Source organism: Oryzias latipes, chromosome 24 (genome assembly GCF_002234675.1).
Source record: "Oryzias latipes chromosome 24, ASM223467v1".
In the NCBI taxonomy this organism is placed as follows: domain Eukaryota; kingdom Metazoa; phylum Chordata; class Actinopteri; order Beloniformes; family Adrianichthyidae; genus Oryzias; species Oryzias latipes.
In genome coordinates, this window is record NC_019882.2 from 10,882,553 (window position 1) to 10,907,563 (window position 25,011).

Consider the following 25,011-nt stretch of genomic DNA (forward strand, 5'->3'; position numbering starts at 1 on the left):
TTACCCTTTTATTGACTTATCTGATCATGTTTTTGTTTGTTAACATATATGTGTTCAAGAAAAATATATTTTGTCATCATCTAACCCGTATAGACAGTAAATGAATATACTTTATTTCTGGAAAAGGTTCAAAAGGAAAAAAACTGTTCTGTGACATATAAAAAAGCCCCCCCCCTGACATTCTTAAAAAAATACAACTGCATGTAGTGTATAGATTATTTTACTGACTTACTCTTGTCGAAATGGAGTTTATAGAAGGAGTTCTGCTTGAGAGAACTGCACGAATCTGTGTAGAAACAGTTTGATATCATTAGTAATGTCATCTTAAACTTTAAACAACTAAACAAAACAGACATTTGACACATTTCTAATAAATTTCATGTGATTATATTGATTTGGGGTTACATCTGAAAAGAATTAAAACAAATTCTTCAATGTTTGGCTTTTTGGTTAATAAAGATGTGATAACAACAGATTGGCATGTCAAATTGGCAAAAAGATTTTTTTAAAACATTTCTAATGATTTATTAAAACAAAACTTGAACCTTTCTATTGATAGCAAAATTATGTGATTTGTTTTGTCTTTATATGCCCCCCTCTGACCCAACCTACCTTGGAATCAAACAATGTGCCAAACACTAGAATAAAGAAACCCTGTGGAGAGTCAAACATGATTACATTAACAAAGTGTGGACAAATAAAACAAAAACACTTAAACATTTGTAAAAATGTGCTGCCTTTTTATCTTTAAATGTATAATTACCTGAAGGGAATTAAAGAATGCGAAGGCTATGTGGATGCCTACATCTTTTGGTGAAACCATGGTTCCAATCCCCAGGGCCCAAGTCAGTCCAAATAAAGGTGTCAGGATGGCCAGACATCTTAGAATAACTACAAAGCTGTTCTTCTCATCCGGCTGGATGGTGTTTGCTGAAGTTCTTCTCATCATTTTGCATAAAACCACAATTACAACTATAATGTTGATCACAACTATAACCAGGGCTGGAATGACCAAGGACAGAAGGGCTTTAGACTCAGTCCAGTTAAGCCAGCAAATGTAATTTTTCCTGATGTATGTTTGACTTGGTGCTGTAGCAGCAACAGTGGTAACAGCAATAATCAGAGGGCAACCATAGCCTATAACAAAGCCTATAGCTATCATGATGGACTTTGACATGTGGGAGAAAACCATCACTGTCCTGTAGAGGAGCAGAAGGCCTGATACCAGCATCCAGAAGAACAGAGAAAGGTAGAAGAAGTGCATAAAAAATGTCACTGCACTGCACTGTCCGATCAGAACTTTAAAGTCTCCATCTTTGTTATCAAGGGCCTTCTGTGAGTAAGAGGCTGCAATGATGAAACAAATGTCTGCGATCAACAGAGACAGGGCTGTGTTAACAATAGAGATGTGACGCATCAAGGCAGTGCTGTTTTTGGTGACAGCTTTCCAAACATATCCTTCAATGATGAGACATATGACGAGGCTTGCCAGAGATATTCCGACGCCAATGTAGGTGATTATGTCCAAAATTAAACCCACTGTAGTGATTGTAGGTTTTATAGGGTTTTCCCCTGTCACTGTACCACCTGTACCTAACCCAGGGGGTACAGTGGTTGGTATATTCACAAAAAGAGAGATGTCGGTTGACATTAGAACAGAGAAGGATGTGAGGTGGTTGCAGTTGCAGGTTACTGTGTCATTGTTTTTTAGTGACACAAACTTGCATCCTTCATCATCCCAGGCACCAAAGTTTTCTAAGAGCGTGAAATTCCAGAAGACACACTGTGTTTCCTGGCTTAGGGTTTCATTCAAGGTTTGGAATTCAAAACTGACATTTTGAACTGTTTGATTTACTTTGACAAGAACCACAGCTGCATTGATAGCAAGATTTGCGTTGTTTGGGTTAGATGTTTCGTTACTGGTTCCATTAAAGAGACTTAAGTTAAAGGACGAGTTTCGAGCTGGCATGACATTATTAAAGGTGCTCAGAATGATGATGGTCATGAAAGTATCATTGTCGAAAAAACCATCACTGTCTGGGATTTTCAAGGAAAATGTGGAATTTGGAGTTTCAAAGTTGGCGGCATTTGTTCTGATGAGATGAATTCGTTCAGTGGAGATATCAGCCGTCCCACTCAAGGCTCCTGAGAGTGTCTCCAGTGATTCCAGTAATTTTGAACCAGCATTATTGTTTCTATCTTTATTCAGGGTTTCCCAGGACTCTTTGACGCCATCATCTGCGAGGACATCAATGGTCTGTAGCACATTCTGTAAATCCGACATTTCATAGTTAGAGCAAAACCGCATTAAACCTTTGGGGTGTTCTAATTGCAGTCAACTAAAAGATAAAATCTTACCCTCATGACATCTGTAGTGACAGAAGTTGACACATTTGCGATGGTAGTTAGAATGTTGACAATAGTAGATACGCTCTTAGATGACTTTGCAATTACAGTTTTACTATCATTTACAGCCTTTTGGAGATCACTTGAAAAAGTCTGTACATTTTCTTGCACCAGTTCCTAAAAGAACAATGATTGAAAAAAATAAGCAACCAGATTTTACCACCAAACCACAAGGATGTCAAATAAATAACTGTCTAATGGTCTTTCAAAAAATCTGTATGCAGTTGGGATAAGAGCTTACTGACTAAAACAGTGTTTTTTGTTTTCTTCTGTCAATCATTTGCCACAGACCTTGTTGTTGAGGTAAGGATTTTCTGTTATACTTGCATAATTATTAGAGACCTGTTTGATTGGCTTTATATTTTTATGTGTAGCAAAAAAATGTGATAAAAAAATTTAATGTAACTGCAGTTGCAGAAATAAAATTTTCCTGATGAGGGTCTGAGCGCTGAGACATCACAATTCATTTCACTTTAGCAAGGCTGAATGGTGTTCAATGATTCTTTTTCTTTTGGTTAATTGAAACTTGTAATCTAACATTTACAAATCTGTAAAGCATTAATGAGAATGTTGAAAATTCTTTATTTTACAAGATAAAATCCAAGAAAAGTGCTGGTGGAAAGTATGTATTCATTCTAAATGTTACTGCTATATTTGTTACAGAAAAATTACTTACTGTTGACTTAGCAAATAAATCAGTGATTACGGTTAGAATGCAGTTTTCTTCACTGAGTTCCCACTTATTTCCTTTACAAATGGCTTTTTTTCTTCCTTTTTGACCTTCTGGACATGCAACATCTGCTATGAAACCTTCTTGTCCGTCCCCATATAGATCACTTGTGCATGTAGGAGCTTAAGACATAGAGTTGTTTGGTTAATGGGACAGTAAAAGAACAAAATGTGAACATGTTTTCAACATTTACCTCCTTTAAAGAATTTCAGTGTTGTTGTTTTTTCGTACCCATCGTATTCATTAACTTTACATGTGAATGTCATGTCATCGCAGCTGGTTATTGTATATTCGTTGTTGATGCAGTATTCATCAGGAGAGCTTGTAGTTCCTAAAATTAGGTGATTTATGAAATTGGAAACAGTCTTTTTCATTATCCTATTATTGAAATTTCAACAACTGTGAATCATATTTACTTGGTATTTGTACGCTTGAAGGAGGCTGAGCCCAGGTGATGGTATAGATTGGCTGAACACAACAACTAAGGTTTGCTTTATTTCCCGCTTTGCACACAACGTTTTTTACTGCGACCACCTTTACATCAGGAGCTGCTTGAATATTAACTTTTTCAACAGTTCCATTTTGGTAAAACTCAGAGTTTGTTCCTTTGAGGATACATTCATAAAGCCCTGTAATTAAAAACAGAAGAAAGAGTTTGGATTTTAGTAATATTAAAACTTTAGTTACCTTTCTAAAATATTATGCTTAAGGATTCTATAAAAAGTGTTTTGGGCACCTAAATAGTAAAATGTACAAGTATTTTTCAAGTGAAAAAAAATTAGGTTACTTACCAGTATCAAAAGGATTGACATTGTTTACAGTAAGTATAGAAGTGTTACTGCGAGTAGTAAAGGTCCGACGTCCTGGTGAAATGTTTATGTTTTCAAATTTCCACTCAGCACTGTTAATATTTCCTACAATGTCAAGTAGATCACCCTCAGGAGGTCCACATACCAATGTCATTGTTGTATTAGTTAGGTAGGTAGAATTGAATTTAATCTTGGTGGAACCTTGGGATAAAAATAAATTACTGTTATGGTTTTACACTTAATTGTTCAGTTCCTGCCTTCTTATTGTTGAGAAAAAAGACAAACCAGTCCTTACTTTTATACTGTGCAGTAGACTTCAGTACAGGAGCAATAGACTTTAAAGTGTTTTTGAGGTCTTTATTTGCTTCAGTAATTTGTGTTGCAGAATCCTCTGCTGTTGAAATGACAAAATCTGCAATAACACTTCCTGGTCTAAGAAATAACAAACACACAAAAAATAAAAATGAAATTCTATATGTGATACCAAGTATTTAGAATCTTGAAAGTTCATTTTAGGAAAAGTACATACCTGAATCCTGTCACGGTGACTCTGACAAACCCTTTGATAGAGCTGTACTGTTTCTCTAGCTGTGACATTGTAGTTTAAGGAAACAATGTGAACAATTAATAACCTTAACTTGTGTTAATCAACTGTAGTTACTATAGCACTTCTCATACATAAAACTAACACAGGGCATCCCAGAATAAAAACAATACAATAAAAGGAAATAAAAGCCTGTAATCCATAGGCCATATTCAGTCGCACATAATAATTCATAGGAAAACAATACTGTTTAGAGCAAAACAGACAATGAATAAATAATCAAACATTAATAAAGAATTGTAGAAAAAAAATCAAAATAAATTCAATAAAAGACTAAAAGTCATAGTTTTGTAATAAATGCACTCACCTCTGTAGTAATGTTTCTTTCTAGACTTTGGTATGCAGAACTTGTCTTATCGTTGAACTCTTTTCTGAACACCATGTCAAATGTGACTGACACTGCAATGTCAATTGCTGTTTGAAATAAGTGAAAAGTACAATGAAATATTTATTTTAAAGGTAAATATTTAAAAACCATTGTAAAAAGTTCACAAAAACCTGGATATGATAAGCCTGTTTACACATGTTAACTAAAAAAAATGTAATCAATGTGTTCAAACAAAACTGTGCAACTCATATAAATACTACGGTAAGTGCTTTAGGCGAAGCAGCCAGCTTAACATGATATTTTTCAGATTTTCATCGAGAAAATGACAGATCGACCATTCTTGCTTTTATTTTTACCCCTATTGAATGCTCACAGAGACACGGAAGTAGCGGCAGGAAGCGGCTTTTGCAGCAAGATGACTGAGGGCGTACCAGATCACCATGTGAATGAACGTGAATACGATGGATGCTTTTGTGCTTTTTGAAATAAATAAATCTGTTCTCTAAACATCCTCCGTGTCTTCAATGCAATGTAATGAGACACACACAGAGAGAAATGTGAAGGGATCTGCTGTAAATCTATGACGTAAATGGATAACAGGATCAATGATCGGCTAATCAGTTAGCATGTAGCTTAATAGCCTTTGAATGTAAAGCAACTGACTGCTAAAGTTAATAAAAGACAAGTCCTGAATATTATTATTCCTATTCGACCCTAAACTACAATATCAGCTGTCTGACAACAGACCAGCCAGTTGCCCAAATGCCGGCATACATCAAAGAGCTCTGCGGCGGCGCAAGTAGTAGCCTAGCAGGAGCTATCGTATGACAAAGCAGCCTAGTTATCATAAATCTTTTGATATTTTTCTTATATTCATTGAGACAGTAATAAAGTGATCATTTTTGTTTTTCATGTTCCTTTTTTGAACGAATATGGGTCACAGAGACACGGAAGTTACCGCTGAAAGCGGCTTAGTTTTGCCAGCGTACAGAGAGCATATCTGCCTGAATGACGTATGACGTGAATAATTATTGCGTTCGAACGGATTAATTATTGCGTTCGCACGAGTTAATCATTTCGAGGGAACGGAATAGTATTTTGAGGGAACGCAATAGTATCTTGTGGGAACGGAATAGTATCTTGTGCGAACGGAATAGTATTTCATGCGAACGACATAATAACCTGTGGGAACAAGATATATTTTTATATCTTAATGTCAGGACACGGGCTCCTTAAAATACATCTACCTTAGTGTAAAATCTTTTTTTTTCCAATTGAGTTTGACTATATTTTTGAGAATTTGTAAACTATCTAAAAGTGGTTCAATAACACACTGCTACCTTTTAAAGAAGTGGTAAAGTTAGTAGGCTTAATTGTTGTAGTTTCGGCTGTTGTGGTGGCCTTGATGGTGGTAGTCGTGGTGGCCTTGGTGGTGGTAGTCGTGGTGGCCTTGGTGGTGGTAGTCATGGTAGCCTCGGTGGTGGTAGTCATGGTAGCCTTTGTGATGGGAATCATGGTAGCCTCGGTAGTCGGGATATCCTTTTTAGTGGTAGTCGTAGTAGCCTTGGTAGTAGTAGTCGTGGTAGCCATTGTTGTGGTAGTTGTTGCAGCTTTAGTGGTGGTAGTTGTACCAATAGTTTCTGTAGTGTTATTCGTAACCTTAGTGGTCTTAGTGGGTACTGTTGAAGTAGTAGTGGCTGTAGTAGTTGTTGTGGTGGGATTAACTGCAGTAGTTGGAACAGAGGGGACAAATGTGGTAGGAATATCTGTGGAAATTGCCGTTGTTGGTTCTTTGATTGTGGTAACTGTGACAACTTTAGTAGTTGGTTTTTCAGTTGTGGTAGGAATTATTGTGGGATTTGAAGTTGTTATTGGTCCAGTTGTGGTTGTGAGAAGTGTGGAAGCTGCAGTAGTTGGTTCATCAGTTGTAAGAAAAACTGTAGTAGGAACAAATATGGTAGTTGGTGAAGTTTGTGTGTCTGCTGTAGAAATAACTGCTGAAGCTGGAGTTGTTGCTTCTTCAGTTGTGCTAGTAATGCCTGTTCTAAATGCAATAGTTGGTTCTTCAGTAATGGTGGGAGTACTTGTGGAAACTGCATTAGTTGTTGCTTCAATTGTTGTAAGACTAAATATGGTAATTTGTGAAGCTTGTGTTTCTGCTGTAGAAAAAACTGTTGAAGCTGGAGTGGTTTTTTCTTCTGTTGTACTAGTAATGCCTGTTGTAAACGCAGTACTTGGTTTTTCTGTTATGGTAGGAGTACTTGTGGAAACTGCATTAGTTGTTGCTTCAATTGTAGTAGGAATAAACATGGTAGTTGGTGGAGTTTGTGTTTCTGCTGTAGAAATAACTGTTGAAGCTGGAGTTGTTGTTTCTTCTGCTGTGCTAGTAATGCCTGTTCTAAATGCAGTACTTGGTTCTTTGGTTATGGTAGGAGTACTTGTGGAAACTGCATTAGTTGTTGCTTCAATTGTAGTAGGAATAAATTTGGTAGTTGGTGAAGTTTGTGTTTCTGCTGTAGAAATAACTGTTGAAGCTGGAGTTGTTTCTTCTGCTGTGCTAGTAATGCCTGTTGTAAATGCAGAGGTTGGTTCTTCGGTTGATATAGGAGTACTTGTGGAAACTGCATTAGTTGTTGCTTCAATTGTAGTAGGAATAAATTTGGTAGTTGGTGAAGTTTGTGTTTCTGCTGTAGAAATAACTGTTGAAGCCGGAGTTGTTTCTTCTGCTGTGCTAGTAATGCCTGTTGTAAATGCAGTAGTTGGTTCTTCGGTTATGGTAGCAGTACTTGTGGAAACTGCATTAGTTGTTGCTTCAATTGTAGTAGGAATAAATATGGTAGTTGGTGAAGTTTGTGTTTCTGCTGTGGAAATAACTGTTGAAGCTGGAGTTGTTGTTTCTTCTGCTGTGCTAGTTATGCCTGTTGTAAATGCAGAAGTTGGTTCTTCAGTTATGGTAGGAGTACTTGTGGAAACTGCATTAGTTGTTGCTTCAATTGTAGTAGGAATAAATATGGTAGTTGGTGAAGTTTGTGTTTCTGCTGTAGAAATAACTGTTGAAGCTGGAGTTGTTGTTTCTTCTGCTGTGTTAGTAATGCCTGTTGTAAATGCAGTAGTTGGTTCTTCGGTTGATATAGGAGTACTTGTGGAAACTGCATTAGTTGTTGCTTCAATTGTAGTAGGAATAAATATGGTGGTTGGTGAAGTTTGTGTTTCTGCTGTAGAAATAACTGTTGAAGCTGGAGTTGTTTCTTCTGCTGTGCTAGTAATGCCTGTTGTAAATGCAGTAGTTGGTTCTTCGGTTATGGTAGCAGTACTTGTGGAAACTGCATTAGTTGTTGCTTCAATTGTAGTAGGAATAAATATGGTAGTTGGTGAAGTTTGTGTTTCTGCTGTAGAAATAACTGTTGAAGCTGGAGTTGTTGTTTCTTCTGCTGTGCTAGTAATGCCTGTTGTAAATGCAGTAGTTGGTTCTTCGGTTGATATAGGAGTACTTGTGGAAACTGCATTAGTTGTTGCTTCAATTGTAGTAGGAATAAATATGGTAGTTGGTGAAGTTTGTGTTTCTGCTGTAGAAATAACTGTTGAAGCTGGAGTTGTTGTTTCTTCTGCTGTGTTAGTAATGCCTGTTGTAAATGCAGTAGTTGGTTCTTCGGTTGATATAGGAGTACTTGTGGAAACTGCATTAGTTGTTGCTTCAATTGTAGTAGGAATAAATATGGTAGTTGGTGAAGTTTGTGTTTCTGCTGTAGAAATAACTGTTGAAGCTGGAGTTGTTGTTTCTTCTGCTGTGCTAGTAATGCCTGTTGTAAATGCAGTAGTTGGTTCTTCGGTTATGGTAGCAGTACTTGTGGAAACTGCATTAGTTGTTGCTTCAATTGTAGTAGGAATAAATATGGTAGTTGGTGAAGTTTGTGTTTCTGCTGTAGAAATAACTGTTGAAGCTGGAGTTGTTGTTTCTTCTGCTGTGTTAGTAATGCCTGTTGTAAATGCAGTAGTTGGTTCTTCGGTTGATATAGGAGTACTTGTGGAAACTGCATTAGTTGTTGCTTCAATTGTAGTAGGAATAAATATGGTGGTTGGTGAAGTTTGTGTTTCTGCTGTAGAAATAACTGTTGAAGCTGGAGTTGTTTCTTCTGCTGTGCTAGTAATGCCTGTTGTAAATGCAGTAGTTGGTTCTTCGGTTATGGTAGCAGTACTTGTGGAAACTGCATTAGTTGTTGCTTCAATTGTAGTAGGAATAAATATGGTAGTTGGTGAAGTTTGTGTTTCTGCTGTGTAAATAACTGTTGAAGCTGGAGTTGTTGTTTCTTCTACTGTGCTAGTAATGCCTGTTGTAAATGCAGTAGTTGGTTCTTCGGTTGATATAGGAGTACTTGTGGAAACTGCATTAGTTGTTGCTTCAATTGTAGTAGGAATAAATATGGTAGTTGGTGAAGTTTGTGTTTCTGCTGTAGAAATAACTGTTGAAGCTGGAGTTGTTGTTTCTTCTGCTGTGTTAGTAATGCCTGTTGTAAATGCAGTAGTTGGTTCTTCGGTTGATATAGGAGTACTTGTGGAAACTGCATTAGTTGTTGCTTCAATTGTAGTAGGAATAAATATGGTAGTTGGTGAAGTTTGTGTTTCTGCTGTAGAAATAACTGTTGAAGCTGGAGTTGTTGTTTCTTCTGCTGTGCTAGTAATGCCTGTTGTAAATGCAGTAGTTGGTTCTTCGGTTATGGTAGCAGTACTTGTGGAAACTGCATTAGTTGTTGCTTCAATTGTAGTAGGAATAAATATGGTAATTTGTGAAGTTTGTGTTTCTGCTGTAGAAATAACTGTTGAAGCTGGAGTTGTTGTTTCTTCTGCTGTGCTAGTAATGCCTGTTGTAAATGCAGTAGTTGGTTCTTCGGTTATGGTAGCAGTACTTGTGGAAACTGCATTAGTTGTTGCTTCAATTGTAGTAGGAATAAATATGGTAGTTGGTGAAGTTTGTGTTTCTGCTGTGTAAATAACTGTTGAAGCTGGAGTTGTTGTTTCTTCTGCTGTGTTAGTAATGCCTGTTGTAAATGCAGTAGTTGGTTCTTCGGTTGATATAGGAGTACTTGTGGAAACTGCATTAGTTGTTGCTTCAATTGTAGTAAGAATAAATATGGTAGTTGGTGAAGTTTGTGTTTCTGCTGTAGAAATAACTGTTGAAGCTGGAGTTGTTGTTTCTTCTGCTGTGTTAGTAATGCCTGTTGTAAATGCAGTAGTTGGTTCTTCGGTTGATATAGGAGTACTTGTGGAAACTGCATTAGTTGTTGCTTCAATTGTAGTAAGAATAAATATGGTAGTTGGTGAAGTTTGTGTTTCTGCTGTAGAAATAACTGTTGAAGCTGGAGTTGTTTCTTCTGCTGTGCTAGTAATGCCTGTTGTAAATGCAGTAGTTGGTTCTTCGGTCATGGTAGCAGTACTTGTGGAAACTGCATTAGTTGTTGCTTCAATTGTAGTAGGAATAAATATGGTAGTTGGTGAAGTTTGTGTTTCTGCTGTGGAAATAACTGTTGAAGCTGGAGTTGTTGTTTCTTCTGCTGTGCTAGTAATGCCTGTTGTAAATGCAGTAGTTGGTTCTTCGGTTGATATAGGAGTACTTGTGGAAACTGCATTAGTTGTTGCTTCAATTGTAGTAGGAATAAATATGGTAGTTGGTGAAGTTTGTGTTTCTGCTGTAGAAATAACTGTTGAAGCTGGAGTTGTTGTTTCTTCTGCTGTGCTAGTAATGCCTGTTGTAAATGCAGTAGTTGGTTCTTCGGTTATGGTAGCAGTACTTGTGGAAACTGCAGTAGTTGTTGCTTCAATTGTAGTAGGAATAAATATGGTGGTTGGTGAAGTTTGTGTTTTTGCTGTAGAAATAACTGTTGAAGCTGGAGCTGTTGCTTCTTCTGTTATGGTAGGAATATCTGGGGAAACTGCAACAGTTTGAGTTATGGGGAACACTGTGGACCTAACAGTAGTTTCTTCTTTTCCTGTAGTGGATGTAACTGTGGAACTTGCAGTTGTCGGTTCTCCGAGTGTGGTCGGGATTCCAGTAGAAAATCTTGTAGTTGGCATAGGGGAAATAATGGGAGTTGTCCAATTGTTAGTTGTTTCTGTGGTGCTGACTGATGTTAAGTCATTTGCTCCCGTGGTTCTGTAACTTTGGCTTGTCCAAGCAGTTGCTGAAAATGCAAAGTTTGGAAACAATTTTTTATTATTATGATTTTGCATTAATTTTTAAAGTAAACATTTATTCATGTTGTCTTGATTTATAAGTGTGACATTTGACTAGGAAAATAATGTAGAAATTAATTATAGAGTTTAATATTTTGGTTAAAAATTGATAAGATTTTTATATTCTGTATCATTGGACTCAAGTGCGTGGATGGAGGAGCCCAAGGAAAGTGTTCAAGTAAATGAGACCAGAAACATGTTTTGAAATGAAAAGCTTTGCATATTTTTTAAAGGAATATTTTGTCTTACATGTTTCTGATGCAGTTGTTGTGATCACACAAGCAGTAAGGTCTGAAAAAAAGACAAACGTTAAATAGGAATTAAAGTAATCAGTCTACCAATCATCTATCAATTTTTGTTGTTCAACCAAATGAGAGAAATATTCCCTTCAGCATGTCTTATTTCTTTCTTGGTGGGACATGAACGGTGTCCAGTTTTCATCCTCTGCTTCCCTAGTCGAAAGCATATCAACAGGATATATGAGGTTCTGAAAGTAATTGTTGAAATCCTTCCTAGCCCAATTTTTTGCATCTACAACTGCCGGTGCTGCGACTTGCTTGGACTAAGGTACCTCTTAGCTGCGTGAAGACTCCCTAAGACTAATGACAACTCTTGCTTCCAATATCTACCAACACATTTATGTGTTGTCATCCCAGAGCCAGTTGATCAGTTGTGGTTCATTGGAGGGGGAGGACATTTTCCACTCTGATTCAGTGTCTCAAGCTTCCCTTAACACCAGATAGAGATTTCCCTACTTACCCCAGTTTTGTTTTCACCCAATTTTGACAAATGTGACAGTCGGACAGTTGTGTTTTAGAACTCAAACTGATCATAGAAGCAAGCCTGACTACCTAACCACATTGCTTGGCAAGCATTAAAGTTTGGTTAAATGAAAACCATTTACTCCCGAACCCTAATAAGACAATCATTTTTGCTTCTGATGACAAAATTCCCTCCATCAAAAGACACCTTGGTTCACTGAGTTCTACTGTCCAGCCCAGTCTCAGGAATCTTGGTGTCTGGTTTGACAAAGCTATGTCTCTAGACTCTCACTTGAAGCTCTTGGTCAAAAACTGTTTTTATCACCTGAGGAATGTGGCTAAACTGAAGGCAATGTTAGAAAGAACTGACCTTGAGCTGATCATCCATGCTTTTATCTCCTCTCGTTTAAACTACTGCAATTCTCTTTTTACTTAACGAAAAGTCTCTTAAACGTCTCCAACTGGACTAGAACTCTGTTGCAAGGCTTTTAACTGGAACCAAAAAGCGCCCTAATGCCACCCCTCTGCTTTTATGTCTACATTGGCTTCCTGTTAAATTTAGAATAGATTTTAAGATTTTGATTTAAGTTTTTAGAGCCTTGCACGGACAAACACCGAACTATATTTCTGATCTTTTAACTTCCTACATTCCTGCACATTCCTTGAGGTCCACTGATAAAAATCTTTTATGTGTTCCAAAGAATCATTTTAAAACTAGGGGAGACCTCGTCTTTCTGGCAGTCGCTCCCCGACTTTGGAACGACCTCCCCCTGTCTCTGCGCCAGATTGTTTTAAAGTTCAAGTTAAGACATTTTTTATTTAGGAGAGCTTTTAGCTGACTTTTACTTGTGTTCACTTCTGCCTGTCTGGTTGTTTACTTCTATGCCTGTGTGTGTTTATTGGGTCTCGCTACTGTTTTTATATTGTTTTAACATTGTGAAGCACTTTGTGAGGCGCTCTCTGAGAAAAGTGCTATAAATAAAGATTTAATTACTTTACTTACTTACCACTACCACTAAACTTATTTGTGCAAGTTAAAGCTCCTTTCCATTTCCTAATTCTGGGTTCCTTTTGCTAGCAGCTGTGTCTCCAAATGGGAGTATTAAGGGATCTGCATTTGACCATCACCCAAATCTAACAGCTGAAGCCCTTTGTGATTCTTTGTATAGGTGGTGGCCAAACAGAAATTCAATTTCATACATTTTTTATTTAGGTGTTTCTGAAAAAGGGGATTTTGTTTACAGTTAAATGCTCTGTTGGAAAGCTGAGTAATGAGGTGCTTGTCTGCACGCTATGGTGTTGGGCTTGGATGTAGGGCAGAAACCCAGGGACAAGTTTGGTCTGGAAAACATAGTTTTATTTTAGTGTAGTCTACTTTATTAAGTTGTATCCAGGGATTCTAAAATTGGTTTATTGTAATTTTTCATGTAGGACCTGTCTTTACCACTAACATTTGCTTCAGGCAGAATTGCTACTGATTTCACTTAAGCTCTATCTTCTGCACTGGATTCAGTAAAACATAACTTCTTCATGTAAAAGTCTGGAGTTTTTATTTTTTGCACTATTAATAACCCAGGCCTTCATCTTTATAAATGTACTGCTCTGCACAAAACATTAAAAGTTAAATAAAAACAAACTAAAAGTCAAACATAGCATGAAAAAAAACACATAATAAAACACTTGTCACTTTAGTTTATAGAAACAATGCAGTTTCTAAACTAATTGTTAGATTTTTTTTAGTTTTACACTCTTACTGAGTTGATCCAGAGATTGGCAAAAGTGTCCATCAGGAGGAATGGCATTGATGCATCCACATGGCTTTTCAGAGACCTGGTCACATGAGCCATACGTCTGACACTGGTCACATGACCACAGGTACTGATCCTCACATCTGCACTGGTATCCATAGCTGACAGGAGAACAAACTGCAGACAAATATGAAAAATAAACGTAAAAGATTTTTTTTTCATATCCTTCAATTTGAAAAATGTTTGAATCCTAACACATTCCTAAAGTCTATACGTTCTAAATACAAGTCTTGTGGCAGTGTAACCAATCAGAGAGCAGAGGTTCATTCTAAAACTAGTTTTCGTATTCTTTCTATGATAGTGTCACACAAATTAAATTTCAATTTGCAAAGCACATTTGAAAATGTAGCGGCAGAATAAAATAGGCAGAAAAGATAATATGAAATAAAAATATATAAAAATATATTAAATGAAAAGGGTTTACTAATCAAATGGAGGATTTCCATTACTTGTTTTTGCTTTGACAAAATGTGTCTATTTCCACGTGTTTACAAATCACAATATTTATCAACCAGTTAACAAATAAATGTACAATATCTCTTATAAAGTAAAAAGTGAAATTACTGAAGACTTTGTAATTTATTTATTTGGACATTTGTTGCTGAATAAAAAAAAACCATTTAGTATTCTTTATATTTTATTTTTCGATTTTTCAGAAATTCTTTAAAAAGCTTTATTGCTTGTACAGCGACTGTCCTGGTCCTTCATACAGTCCTACCTGTAGAAATGTTGGCCCGACTTATCCGTATCTGTCTGTTCAAGCTGGGTAGGTCTGTGAGGTTTCCCAGAATGCTCCTCAGCTTATCTATTACTGTAATGTCTGTGGTGTTCAGCTCAACAGAAAGCCGGTAATTATAAACAGGTGGGGGGAGCTCTGGAGGGTGACATTCAACACATTATTAATCTGTCATTAAGATTTGATGGCTTAGTAAACAAAAAGTTCAATTTTCTTTTGGTTACCTGTCATAGTTGTTACATCTTCAGTAGTTGTGAGGATATCTGTGGCAACAGAACATTCATCAAAAGTCATGAAGCATGCGGTTAAAGCGTTTTTAAAATCAAATTCAATGTAACTCCAATAAAATATTTCTTTATTCACCTAAAGACTTTGCTTAGGGTGGGGGAGCACCAAACTTCAACTTTTTTTATTTAGAAAAAAGTTGATCAAAACATTTAATGTAAAAACTACTGCCGAAATGTCTGAATATAAAGTAAATCAATAATAGTGGTGTTTTCTTTATCTTTAAATGTGTAAAAAAGCTACAGAAAAACACATAAAGAGAGATTGAAAACATGCATTATTTCAATTGTTCAATTTTAGTGTTTTTATCTTGCAATTTCCTGCCACATTTGTGGTTATTTTATAGATTTCAGTGGCAACAAGAGATCAATCTTATGATATTAGATATATAAAGTAAGCTACTTTGTGATAAGTAGTAACATGGCATGACAGTAATTCTCAGAAGACTGAGTATCGTTTTAAAGTCCCACTCTTGATCTATTGTAAAAATGTTCCCAGTGTTTTTTTAATTACTGAATGAAGATACTGTTTTTAGCCAAAATCAAACATCCCTCCGTCATTCTTTAGGACATAGTTTGTGGAGCATGGCAGGAGGTTTTTTAGCAATTCCTCTCTGAGTTGTGAGCAGGACTGTTGGAGCGTAAGTAAACCTCTGTTGATTTTCCCCATCATCCCTTTGTTTACACGCTCTCCCACTAGCTGTCAGCCACAGCCCCAAGCTAACATTACTGGTACAACAAAATGGTGAGCATTATTCGAGCTATCCAGCCGTACAGTTTTGATTCAGATGTCAGCTCAGATGAGGAAAGCGACGTGTTCATGTAAGTATTTGTCTAGCGCAGCAGGGAGGTTTTGGCCCGCCCATTTTAGGTATGGTGACACTTTTAGAAATTCATCAAGTGACATTTTTTTATCTGCTCCAGATTCACCAAGGTTTGAATAAAGATATATTCAGAAAAGCCGTTTTAAGCCTAAATTATTTTATATATATCCTCCATCATGAGAAAAATTTTTTTTAGCAACCCCTCCACACAAATTTGTTTTTAACATATGTTGATGCAATGTTTTTGAGTAATTATGTGATATTTTGTCCTTCACAGTTAGCTCACATCAGGTGTAGTTGTGAATATTTTTATGGCAACAGAGGGAGAATCCAGAAAATATGACAGTAAAACTGAACATTTGTTTATTCAGACTGGCAAAAAAGACTATTAAAAAACACACATTCAGGTGTTGATGGAAACATGTTGCATTTATATAAATCTGAAGTAAAATATGTTGGTTTAACATTTCTGATACCTTTCTTAGTTGTTGTCACATCTGCCGCAGTTGTAAATATTTCAGTGGTGACAGGAGAATCTAATGACACACAAACACAGAGAAAACTTTACAGTAAAAGTGAACTTTTGAATGAAGCTGTTTAGTTAAAATTAACTTCAATACATAACATCAAAACAATTTAAAGCCACAAAATTCAATTGTTAATTGAAACATGTTACATTTGTATATATATGAAATAAATGAAGATGGTTTTAACCATCCTAATAACCTGTCATAGCTGTGGTAATGTCTGGTGCAGTTGTAACGATTTCAGTGGTAACAGGAGGAGAATCTAAAGACATAAACATACAGAGAAAACATTTTGATGAAGGACACATTTTAATGAAGCTGTTTATTTGTAAAAACGCTTTAAGATTAAGACAAATGTTGCAAACAGAAAAACATAAAAGAAGAAATTAACATAAATAAGTGGCACACATTCAGGTGTTTAATCAAAAATTCATTTAGATTTTGAAAAAAACTGTGAACATTTTAATATTTCAGTTACCTGTCATAGTTGTGGTCACATAAGGCGTTGTTACTATTTCAGTGGTAAAAGGAGAACCTTAATACATAAATATACAATGAAAACATTACAATAAAGGACACATATTAATGAAGCTGTTCATTTGTAAGAAACTTCAAGATTAAAAACAAACAGGAAAAAAAGTATTAAAAGAACAATACATATATAGATTTTAATATTTCAGTTACCTGTCATCGTTGTAGTCACATCAGATGTTGTAAATATTTCAGTGGTAAAAGGAGAATCTAAAGACATAAAATATACAGTGAATACATTGCAATAAAGGACACATTTTAATGAAGAATATACTGTATATATATATACATAAAAATAAAAAGGTTCTGTAAGAATGCTAATACTCAAGAAATCCTACCCAGAGGGGTTACATGCAGAGAATGTGGAATCAATGGACGCTTCGAAATCCACAATCAAGGTGAACTGCCAAGCAACTGGTAGCCCAATGTTCTAATATCCACAAACGGCAACTCCTATCACAACTTGAGATTGAAGTGCTACAAACCAATTGCAATACCACCACGGGAGAGCAAGAACAGCAGGTCAGAGAGCAGGGTATACCACACTCCCACCCTGAGCTTGGGTACACACAGCCCCAACAACACTGCCCCAACAGCACTGAAGTGCTCATCCTGGCAGCTCAGGAACAAGCTCTGAGCACCAGAGCCATAGAGGCTCAGATCTACCACACCAGACAAGACCCAAAGTGTAGATTGTGCAAAGAGGCCCCTGAAACAATCCAGCACATAACTGCAGGGTGTAAGATGCTGGCAGGGAAAGCATACATGGAGCACCACAATCAATTTGCTGGTATAATATACAGGAACATGTGTGCAGAATATGGACTGGAAACCCCAAGGTCAAAATGGGAAACACCTCCGAAGGTGGTAGAGAATAAAAGGGCAAAGATCCTGTGGGACTTCCAGATCCAGACTGATAGGATGGTAATGGCGAACCAACCAGACATTGTAGTGGTGGATAAAGAACAGAGGAAAGCCGTTGTGGTGGATGTGGCAGTGCCAAGTGATGGGAACATCAGGAAGAAGGAACATGAGAAACTGGAGAAATACCAGGGACTCAGAGAAGAACTGGAGAAAGCATGGAAAGTGAAGGTGACAGTGGTGCCTGTGGTAATTGGAGCACTCAGGGCAGTAACCCCCAAGCTGGAGGAGTGGCTACAACAGATACCTGGAAAGACCTCAGACCTCTCAGTCCAGAAGAGCGCAGTGCAAGGAACACCTAAGATACTGCACAGTACCCTCAAGCTCCCAGGCCTCTTCTATTTCAGTTACCTGCCGTAGTTGTGGGCGCATCAGGCATGGTTGTAAATATTTCAGTGGTAACAAAAGGAGAATCTAAAGACACAAACATGCAAAAAGTATAAGACAGTAAATCTAAACAGTTGTTTATTCATATGTATTTTCAGTATCAGACAAAATGTAACTTGTGTTAAGTCAAACAGAAAAAACAAACTTGTCAAAACACAAGACATATGCAGATTTTTATGAAATGGTTTTTGATTTATTACATTTAAAAACAAGTTATGGTTCTAATCTTTCAGTTACCGGCCATAAATGTTGTCAAATCAGGTCTTGTTGTAAATATTTCAGTAGTAACAGATGGAGAATCTAAAGAAATGGAAAGACAATAACAAAATCTAATTGTAAATCTTTTTTTCAAGTTGCAGATAAATTAAAATGCATCATTAGTTTAAATACTGGAGTTCATTTTTTAGAATATGTTGAATACTTTCTGCTAAATGTAAAGGAAAGACAGCTGGAAAAAGTATCGAACATAAAAGTTAAATTCTTAAAACATCTTCCGTTTAATCTGTTACAGTCATAACATTATCATTATTATTTTTTATGGTGACTTACTTGTTGTAAATGTCCTAGGAGTTGTAGTTGGACAAACTGTAAAATCTAAAAAAAGAAAACAGTAAACTGTCAACAAATATTTAGCCAAAACAGATCATGTTAGGCTTAGAAGACTTATTATTTATTTGTAGTTTAAAAAAAACAGCTATTGGGACCCATTATGTTAAACAAATACCCTCCTTTGTCAAACATTTAGAGGGACATCTTTTGCTTGATGATTTAATGACGCAAAATAGGTTTTGTATAGATGTAAAAATATCTACATCTTTGTCCAAAACTGTTTACAGCAACGTTTATAAACGTAATTTGCCATAATTAAATAAAAATATTGGTACAATTAGCACAATAAATCTAATTCAAACTTCTTACTGTGTTGATACAGAGAGTGGCAGAAGTTTCTGTCAGAAGGAATGGCGTTGATGCATCCACATGAGTCTGCAGAGATCTGGTCACATGCTCCATACATAAGACACTGGTCACATGACCACCGATACTGGTCCTCACAAATGCACTGGTAACCATCTCTGATTGGAGAACAGACTGCAGACAAATGTGGAGGACATCTGCATGATCCAAGAAACATTTTTGAAATTGTTGCAAACATGAAAGAACTTCAGTTTAGTCATTTGTATCTGTTGAACTAAACTACAAGAAATAAAAACCACTTAACATGTTGACACAAATCCTTGACTATTCCTTCATTCTGTCATTAGATTTACCTGTAGAAATGTTGGCCTGATTGATCTGAGTGTCTCCATTGATGCTGAGCGGGTAACTGATGTTTCCCAGAATGCTCCTCATCGTGTTGATTGCTGTCAATAATGTGGTGTTCAGCTCAACAGATAAAAGGTATTTATAAACAGGTGGAGGTACTGTGGGAACACAATCAAAGATACTTATTGGAAACATGCAGCAGTTTATAAAGAGGTTACAATACATTCTGTTTTCAAATGTTGAGTAATGAAGTGATCTTCCAGTTTTCAGTTACCGGTCATAGATATGGTCACGCCAGGCGTGGTTCTAAATATTTCAGTGGTAAAAGGAGGAGAATCTAAAGACAGAAAGATGATCAATTGATTGATTGATTTCAAGCATTGTAGTCAAAGTAATACAGAATTCAGACAGATTTATCAAACTAATTACAGCAATGATGAAATGCATGGATTAAAAATACAAAGACACACTTAAGTCACATTTGCTTAATTCAGTGCTTCTCAATTATTTCTTGCCAGGCCCCCCATAGGAAAAAGAAAATGTTTCGCGCCCCCCCAGACCTTCCCCCACCCCCACCCCCACACACTCACTTGTGCGGTGACGATATATTAGGTTAGTATCTATACAAAGTATAGTAGTATCTATACAAAGTGTAAATATACCTACAATTGTATCTTCTAACAATAACAAAAGAAAAAAATATATAAATCCACTTTCAACAAATATTAACTTTATTTAGCTACACAGAAACCCTGTTATAGTCTAAAACAAAAAAGTAGCTTAAAGTGCCTGAAATAAAAAAAAATCTGTCATTCCTCATTTAAACTAGAAACATTTGACCAACTGAACCATTTGAATAAATGAAGCGTTAAAGTTTTTTAGTCTGAAGAAATAGGTAAAAAACATTGTGCTGATTTTTTTTAAATGATGGATTGTTTATTTATTATCTCATAAAGTGCAGCTGTTTTCCTGCATTACCTGCTGTCTTTACGACAAATACTGACACCAACTAAACGACAGGCAGACAAAGAATGCATTTATGGAAAATAAAGGCACGTCATCAAAATGTCATCAATCGTTCATAAAGACTGACATTATTAGCATGAGCTGAGGAATCTAAAGGCACGCCATGATCGTGGTGTTGCGTAATCGAGGCAGGGCTTGCAGTGCCCCGCTTCACCTGGCAGACTGAGCCCATCACCCCTCCCCTTTCGTTTTCCCACACGCAGCCGCACGTATGACAGATTTGGTTTGAATCATTCAGTTACCTGTCATCATTGTTGTCACGTCAGGCGTTGTTGTAACTATTTTAGTAGTAACTGATGGAGAAACACAAGAAATGGAAAGACAATAACAAAACCTAATTGTGACTTTTTTTATCATAGTGCAGACAAATCAAAATGAATGATTAGTTTAAATATGATTTCAACTAATTTGTAAAATATGTTGAATACTTGTGAAAGAAATGTAAATGTACATTGCAATTGTAAAGGAAAGACAGATGTAAAAAAGTATCAAACATGAAAGTTAAATTCTTAAAACATCTTCCGTTTAATCTGTTCCAGTCATATCATTATCTTTATTTTATGGTGACTTACTTGTTGAAAATGTCCTAGGAGTTGTAGTTGGACAAACTGTAAAATCTAAAAAAAGGAAACAGTAAACTGTCAACAAATATTTAGCCAAAGCAGATCATGTTAGGCTTAGAAGAATTATTATTATTTACAGATTTAAAAAAAAAAAAAAAAAAAATCAGCCAACGGTCTTGTTAGATTAAACAAAAATTTTGTCCTTTAAGTTTTTAGAGGACCATCTTTATTTTGATGATTTAACGTCGCAAAATAAGTTTTGTATAGATGTAAAAATATCTACATCTTTGACCAAAACTGTTTACAGCAATGTTTATAAACGTAATTTGCCATAATTAAATAAAAATATTGGTACAATTAGCACAATGAATCTAATTCAAACTTCTTACTGTGTTGAACCAGAGACTGGCAGAAGTTTCTGTCAGAAGGAATGGCGTTGATGCATCCACATGAGTCTGCAGAGATCTGGTCACATGCTCCATACATCAGACACTGGTCACATGACCACCGATACTGGTCCTCACAAATGCACTGGTAACCATCTCTGATTGGAGAACAAACTGCAGACAAATGTGGAGGACATCAGCATGATCCAAGAAACTTTTTTGAAATTGTTGCAAACATGAAAGAACTTCAGTTTAGTCATTTGTATCTGTTGAACTAAACTACAAGAAATAAAAACCACTTAACATGTTGACACAAATCCTTGACTATTCCTTCATTCTGTCATTAGATTTACCTGTAGAAATGTTGGCCTGATTGATCTGAGTGTCTCCATTGATGCTGAGCGGGTAACTGATGTTTCCCAGAATGCTCCTCATCGTGTTGATTGCTGTCAATAATGTGGTGTTCAGCTCAACAGATAAAAGGTATTTATAAACAGGTGGAGGTACTGTGGGAACACAATCAAAGATACTTATTGGAAACATGCAGCAGTTTATAAAGAGGTTACAATACATTCTGTTTTTAAATGTTGAGTAATGAAGGGATCTTCCAGTTTTCAGTTACCGGTCATAGATGTGGTCACGCCAGGCGTAGTTGTAAATATTTCAGTGGTAAAAGGAGGAGAATCTAAAGACAGAAAGATGATTAATTGATTGATTGATTTCAAGCATTGTAGTCAAAGTAATACAGAATTCACACAGATTTATCAAACTAATTACAGCAATGATGAAATGCATGGATTAACACTAGAACGCCCAGGATTTTTCACTCCCCCTGCAGCGTCCAGAGCACAGCCAAATGGCTGGGTGGCTCGAAATGACTAATTCAACAGCATTCAATTAGCCACCTTTCATTTGTAAATGGAGCACTAACTACCTGATCATCTGGATGAAGACAGTGCAATGTCCTAGCTAACCACATTCTTTACTCAGATCAGGGCGGGGGAGGTTTTTCTGCTTTAAAAGAGCCTCCAAGTTCTGACAAACTTTGACTCCCAGTTTGTCAACTGAAAAACAAAGATGCCTAAATTTTACAACACTGAGCAGACATTGAAAATTATCCTGGAGCAAGTCAACCCATTTGACTCTGAGGGAGAAGAGATAGTCCTTTAGCTGGACTTAGACTTATATTTCTTTTGATAAGATGAACATCTTGTTCTCATTTGCTGATTCTAACAGTTGTCTATCCATTTATTTTCTGTGCCTGCTCATCCTGGTCAGGATCACAGGGGTCTGCTGGAGCACATCCCAGGTGGGGAGGGGTACACCCTGGATGGGTCACCAGTCCATTGCAGGGCCACATAGATAAATAACCAGGCACACTCACATACACACCTAGGAGAAATTAAGAGTAATTTAATTTAACCACATGTTTCTTGGACTGGGGAGGCAAAGGAGGCCTATTTATTATGTTTTGGAATTTATAGTTTCAACTAGAATTCAACAAAAAACAAAAAAAAATTAAAATAAACAAGTGAAACAACATATATCTTTACATTGCTGAAGGTTTGCATTGCTCAGATCTCAGAAATCAGATCACAGATGAGGAGATTTCATTGCCATCAGAAAAGAGAGGACGACAGAGAGGAGACACACTGTGCCAACAGAAAAAGCAAAAGATGGCACGATGTGGCATTCAGAAATGGTTGGGAGGCCTCTCCATCACAGCACAATTGAATGTTACACTGCTGAGGAAGAGCCAACTGCTTTGGTCAGAAGTACGGTGTCGACTCGCTTACAGAGATTCCTGTGTTTCCTCACTCTGAACATGCTTCAGACTATTCGGGACTGTGTTGCTCAGCATGAACGTCAGACAGAAGATGACAGCTGGTTCATGGCCCTCCCTGAACTAATGGGGTTCATTGCCATCCTCCTTGTGAGGGGGGGATAAAACTTCCACCCATGCAAAATGCAAGATGCAAGATGGTTGGCGAAAATGGGAAATCCACTGATCTAAAAAAACTATGGTCAGAAACCACTTCAAAGATATCATGCGGCATTTACACTTTGATGTCAAGGGCACGCGCATGGAACAAGTTGGGACTGACAGGTTTCCTGCAATCTCCAATGTTTGTGGGTTTGTTCTTGCAAACTGCATCAAACTTTCAACCAGGAAAAATTCACTGGGAGCTTCCAGAATCAGTAAAAAAACCTCGCACAGGTACATGCGGGAGCTGAGAAGGTGAAAAAGGAATACCGTGTTTGGTGACAAGCTCCCATACCTGGCAAAGGGAAACGGGCAATATGCCAGGTGAATGGTCAGTACAAGAACAATAATGCCAGAGTGCGCTTTGTTGATTGCTACAAGTATACCATGTGGCAAATGCAGAAAGGAGATTTTGGGGCAGTACCTAGTATGCGCAGACAATAGTGGGTTGAAGATATGACTTTGACCACATGATTTCTTTGCTTGAACATTTCAGTATTATGCCGGTAAAGAACAGTCTCTTGTGCATGAACGATAAATCTCAGCCAAAAAAGAAAAACCAAACTGTGGTGACCTCTTACTAGAAGTGACAGAGGTGAGGGGAAATAGTGAAAACTTGTTCATGTGCAAACTATGTTGAAGGCTGCTCTTTGGGCATGTAAATTTTAACTAATCCAGCCACTTGGCTGTCCCTTGGACATTGTAGGTAGAAAAGCCAAATGGCTGCCCTACGGACGTTCTACAAAGACACACTTAAGTCACATTTGCTTAATTCAGTGCTTCTCAATTATTTCTTGCCAGGCCCCCCATAGGAAAAAGAAAATGTTTCGCGCCCCCCCAGACCTTCCCCCACCCCCACCCCCACCCCCACACACTCACTCGTGCGGTGACGATATATTAGGTTAGTATCTATACAAAGTATAGTAATATATCTATACAAAGTATAGTAGTATCTATACAAAGTGTAAATATACCTACAATTGTATCTTCTAACAATAACAAAAGAAAAAAATATATAAATCCACTTTCAACAAATATTAACTTTATTTAGCTACACAGAAACCCTGTTATAGTCTAAAACAAAAAAGTAGCTTAAAGTGCCTGAAATAAAAAAAAATCTGTCATTCCTCATTTAAACTAGAAACATTTGACCAACTGAACCATTTGAATAAATGAAGCGTTAAAGTTTTTTAGTCTGAAGAAATAGGTAAAAAACATTGTGCTGATTTTTTTTAAATGATGGATTGTTTATTTATGATCTCATAAAGTGCAGCTGTTTTCCTGCATTACCTGCTGTCTTTACGACAAATACTGACACCAACTAAACGACAGGCAGACAAAGAATGCATTTATGGAAAATAAAGGCACGTCATCAAAATGTCCACAATCGTTCATAAAGACTGACATTATTAGCATGAGCTGAGGAATCTAAAGGCACGCCATGATCGTGGTGTTGCGTAATCGAGGCAGGGCTTGCAGTGCCCCGCTTCACCTGGCAGACTGAGCCCATCACCCCTCCCCTTTCGTTTTCCCACACGCAGCCGCACGTATGACAGATTTGGTTTGAATCATTCAGTTACCTGTCATCATTGTTGTCACGTCAGGCGTTGTTGTAACTATTTTAGTAGTAACTGACGGAGAAACACAAGAAATGGAAAGACAATAACAAAACCTAATTGTGACTTTTTTTATCATAGTGCAGACAAATCAAAATGAATGATTAGTTTAAATATGATTTCAACTAATTTGTAAAATATGCTGAATACTTCTGAAAGAAATGTAAATGTACATTGCAATTGTAAAGGAAAGACGGATGTAAAAAAGTATCAAACATGAAAGTTAAATTCTTAAAACATCTTCCGTTTAATCTGTTCCAGTCATATTATTATCATTATTTTATGGTGA

At 36.8% G+C, this 25,011-nt stretch overlaps 1 protein-coding gene across 3 annotated transcripts in view; it reads right to left on the minus strand.

Moving 5' to 3' along the window:
• The window catches only part of LOC101154998 (mucin-3A-like), a 37,869-nt gene that overhangs the window by 1,809 nt on the left and 11,049 nt on the right, over positions 1-25,011 (minus strand). For all 3 annotated transcript variants that reach the window (XM_023952756.1, XM_023952757.1, XM_023952755.1), the window contains 32 exons: positions 24,687-24,737; positions 21,745-21,807; positions 21,476-21,628; positions 21,126-21,296; positions 20,746-20,790; positions 20,416-20,466; positions 19,422-19,484; positions 19,153-19,305; positions 18,803-18,973; positions 18,434-18,478; positions 18,122-18,184; positions 17,849-17,911; positions 16,730-16,786; positions 16,524-16,580; positions 16,245-16,307; positions 15,995-16,054; positions 14,635-14,673; positions 14,393-14,548; positions 13,621-13,791; positions 11,355-11,396; positions 6,218-11,053; positions 4,857-4,963; positions 4,475-4,533; positions 4,241-4,377; positions 3,928-4,146; positions 3,553-3,765; positions 3,330-3,467; positions 3,083-3,258; positions 2,359-2,523; positions 764-2,269; positions 613-654; positions 233-286 (listed from right to left, as the gene is read on the minus strand). In XM_023952756.1, coding sequence (XP_023808524.1) covers positions 233-286; positions 613-654; positions 764-2,269; positions 2,359-2,523; positions 3,083-3,258; positions 3,330-3,467; positions 3,553-3,765; positions 3,928-4,146; positions 4,241-4,377; positions 4,475-4,533; positions 4,857-4,963; positions 6,218-11,053; positions 11,355-11,396; positions 13,621-13,791; positions 14,393-14,548; positions 14,635-14,673; positions 15,995-16,054; positions 16,245-16,307; positions 16,524-16,580; positions 16,730-16,786; positions 17,849-17,911; positions 18,122-18,184; positions 18,434-18,478; positions 18,803-18,973; positions 19,153-19,305; positions 19,422-19,484; positions 20,416-20,466; positions 20,746-20,790; positions 21,126-21,296; positions 21,476-21,628; positions 21,745-21,807; positions 24,687-24,737 — 9,389 coding nt within the window. The remainder of the gene's footprint in view (positions 1-232; positions 287-612; positions 655-763; positions 2,270-2,358; positions 2,524-3,082; positions 3,259-3,329; positions 3,468-3,552; positions 3,766-3,927; positions 4,147-4,240; positions 4,378-4,474; positions 4,534-4,856; positions 4,964-6,217; positions 11,054-11,354; positions 11,397-13,620; positions 13,792-14,392; positions 14,549-14,634; positions 14,674-15,994; positions 16,055-16,244; positions 16,308-16,523; positions 16,581-16,729; positions 16,787-17,848; positions 17,912-18,121; positions 18,185-18,433; positions 18,479-18,802; positions 18,974-19,152; positions 19,306-19,421; positions 19,485-20,415; positions 20,467-20,745; positions 20,791-21,125; positions 21,297-21,475; positions 21,629-21,744; positions 21,808-24,686; positions 24,738-25,011) is intronic.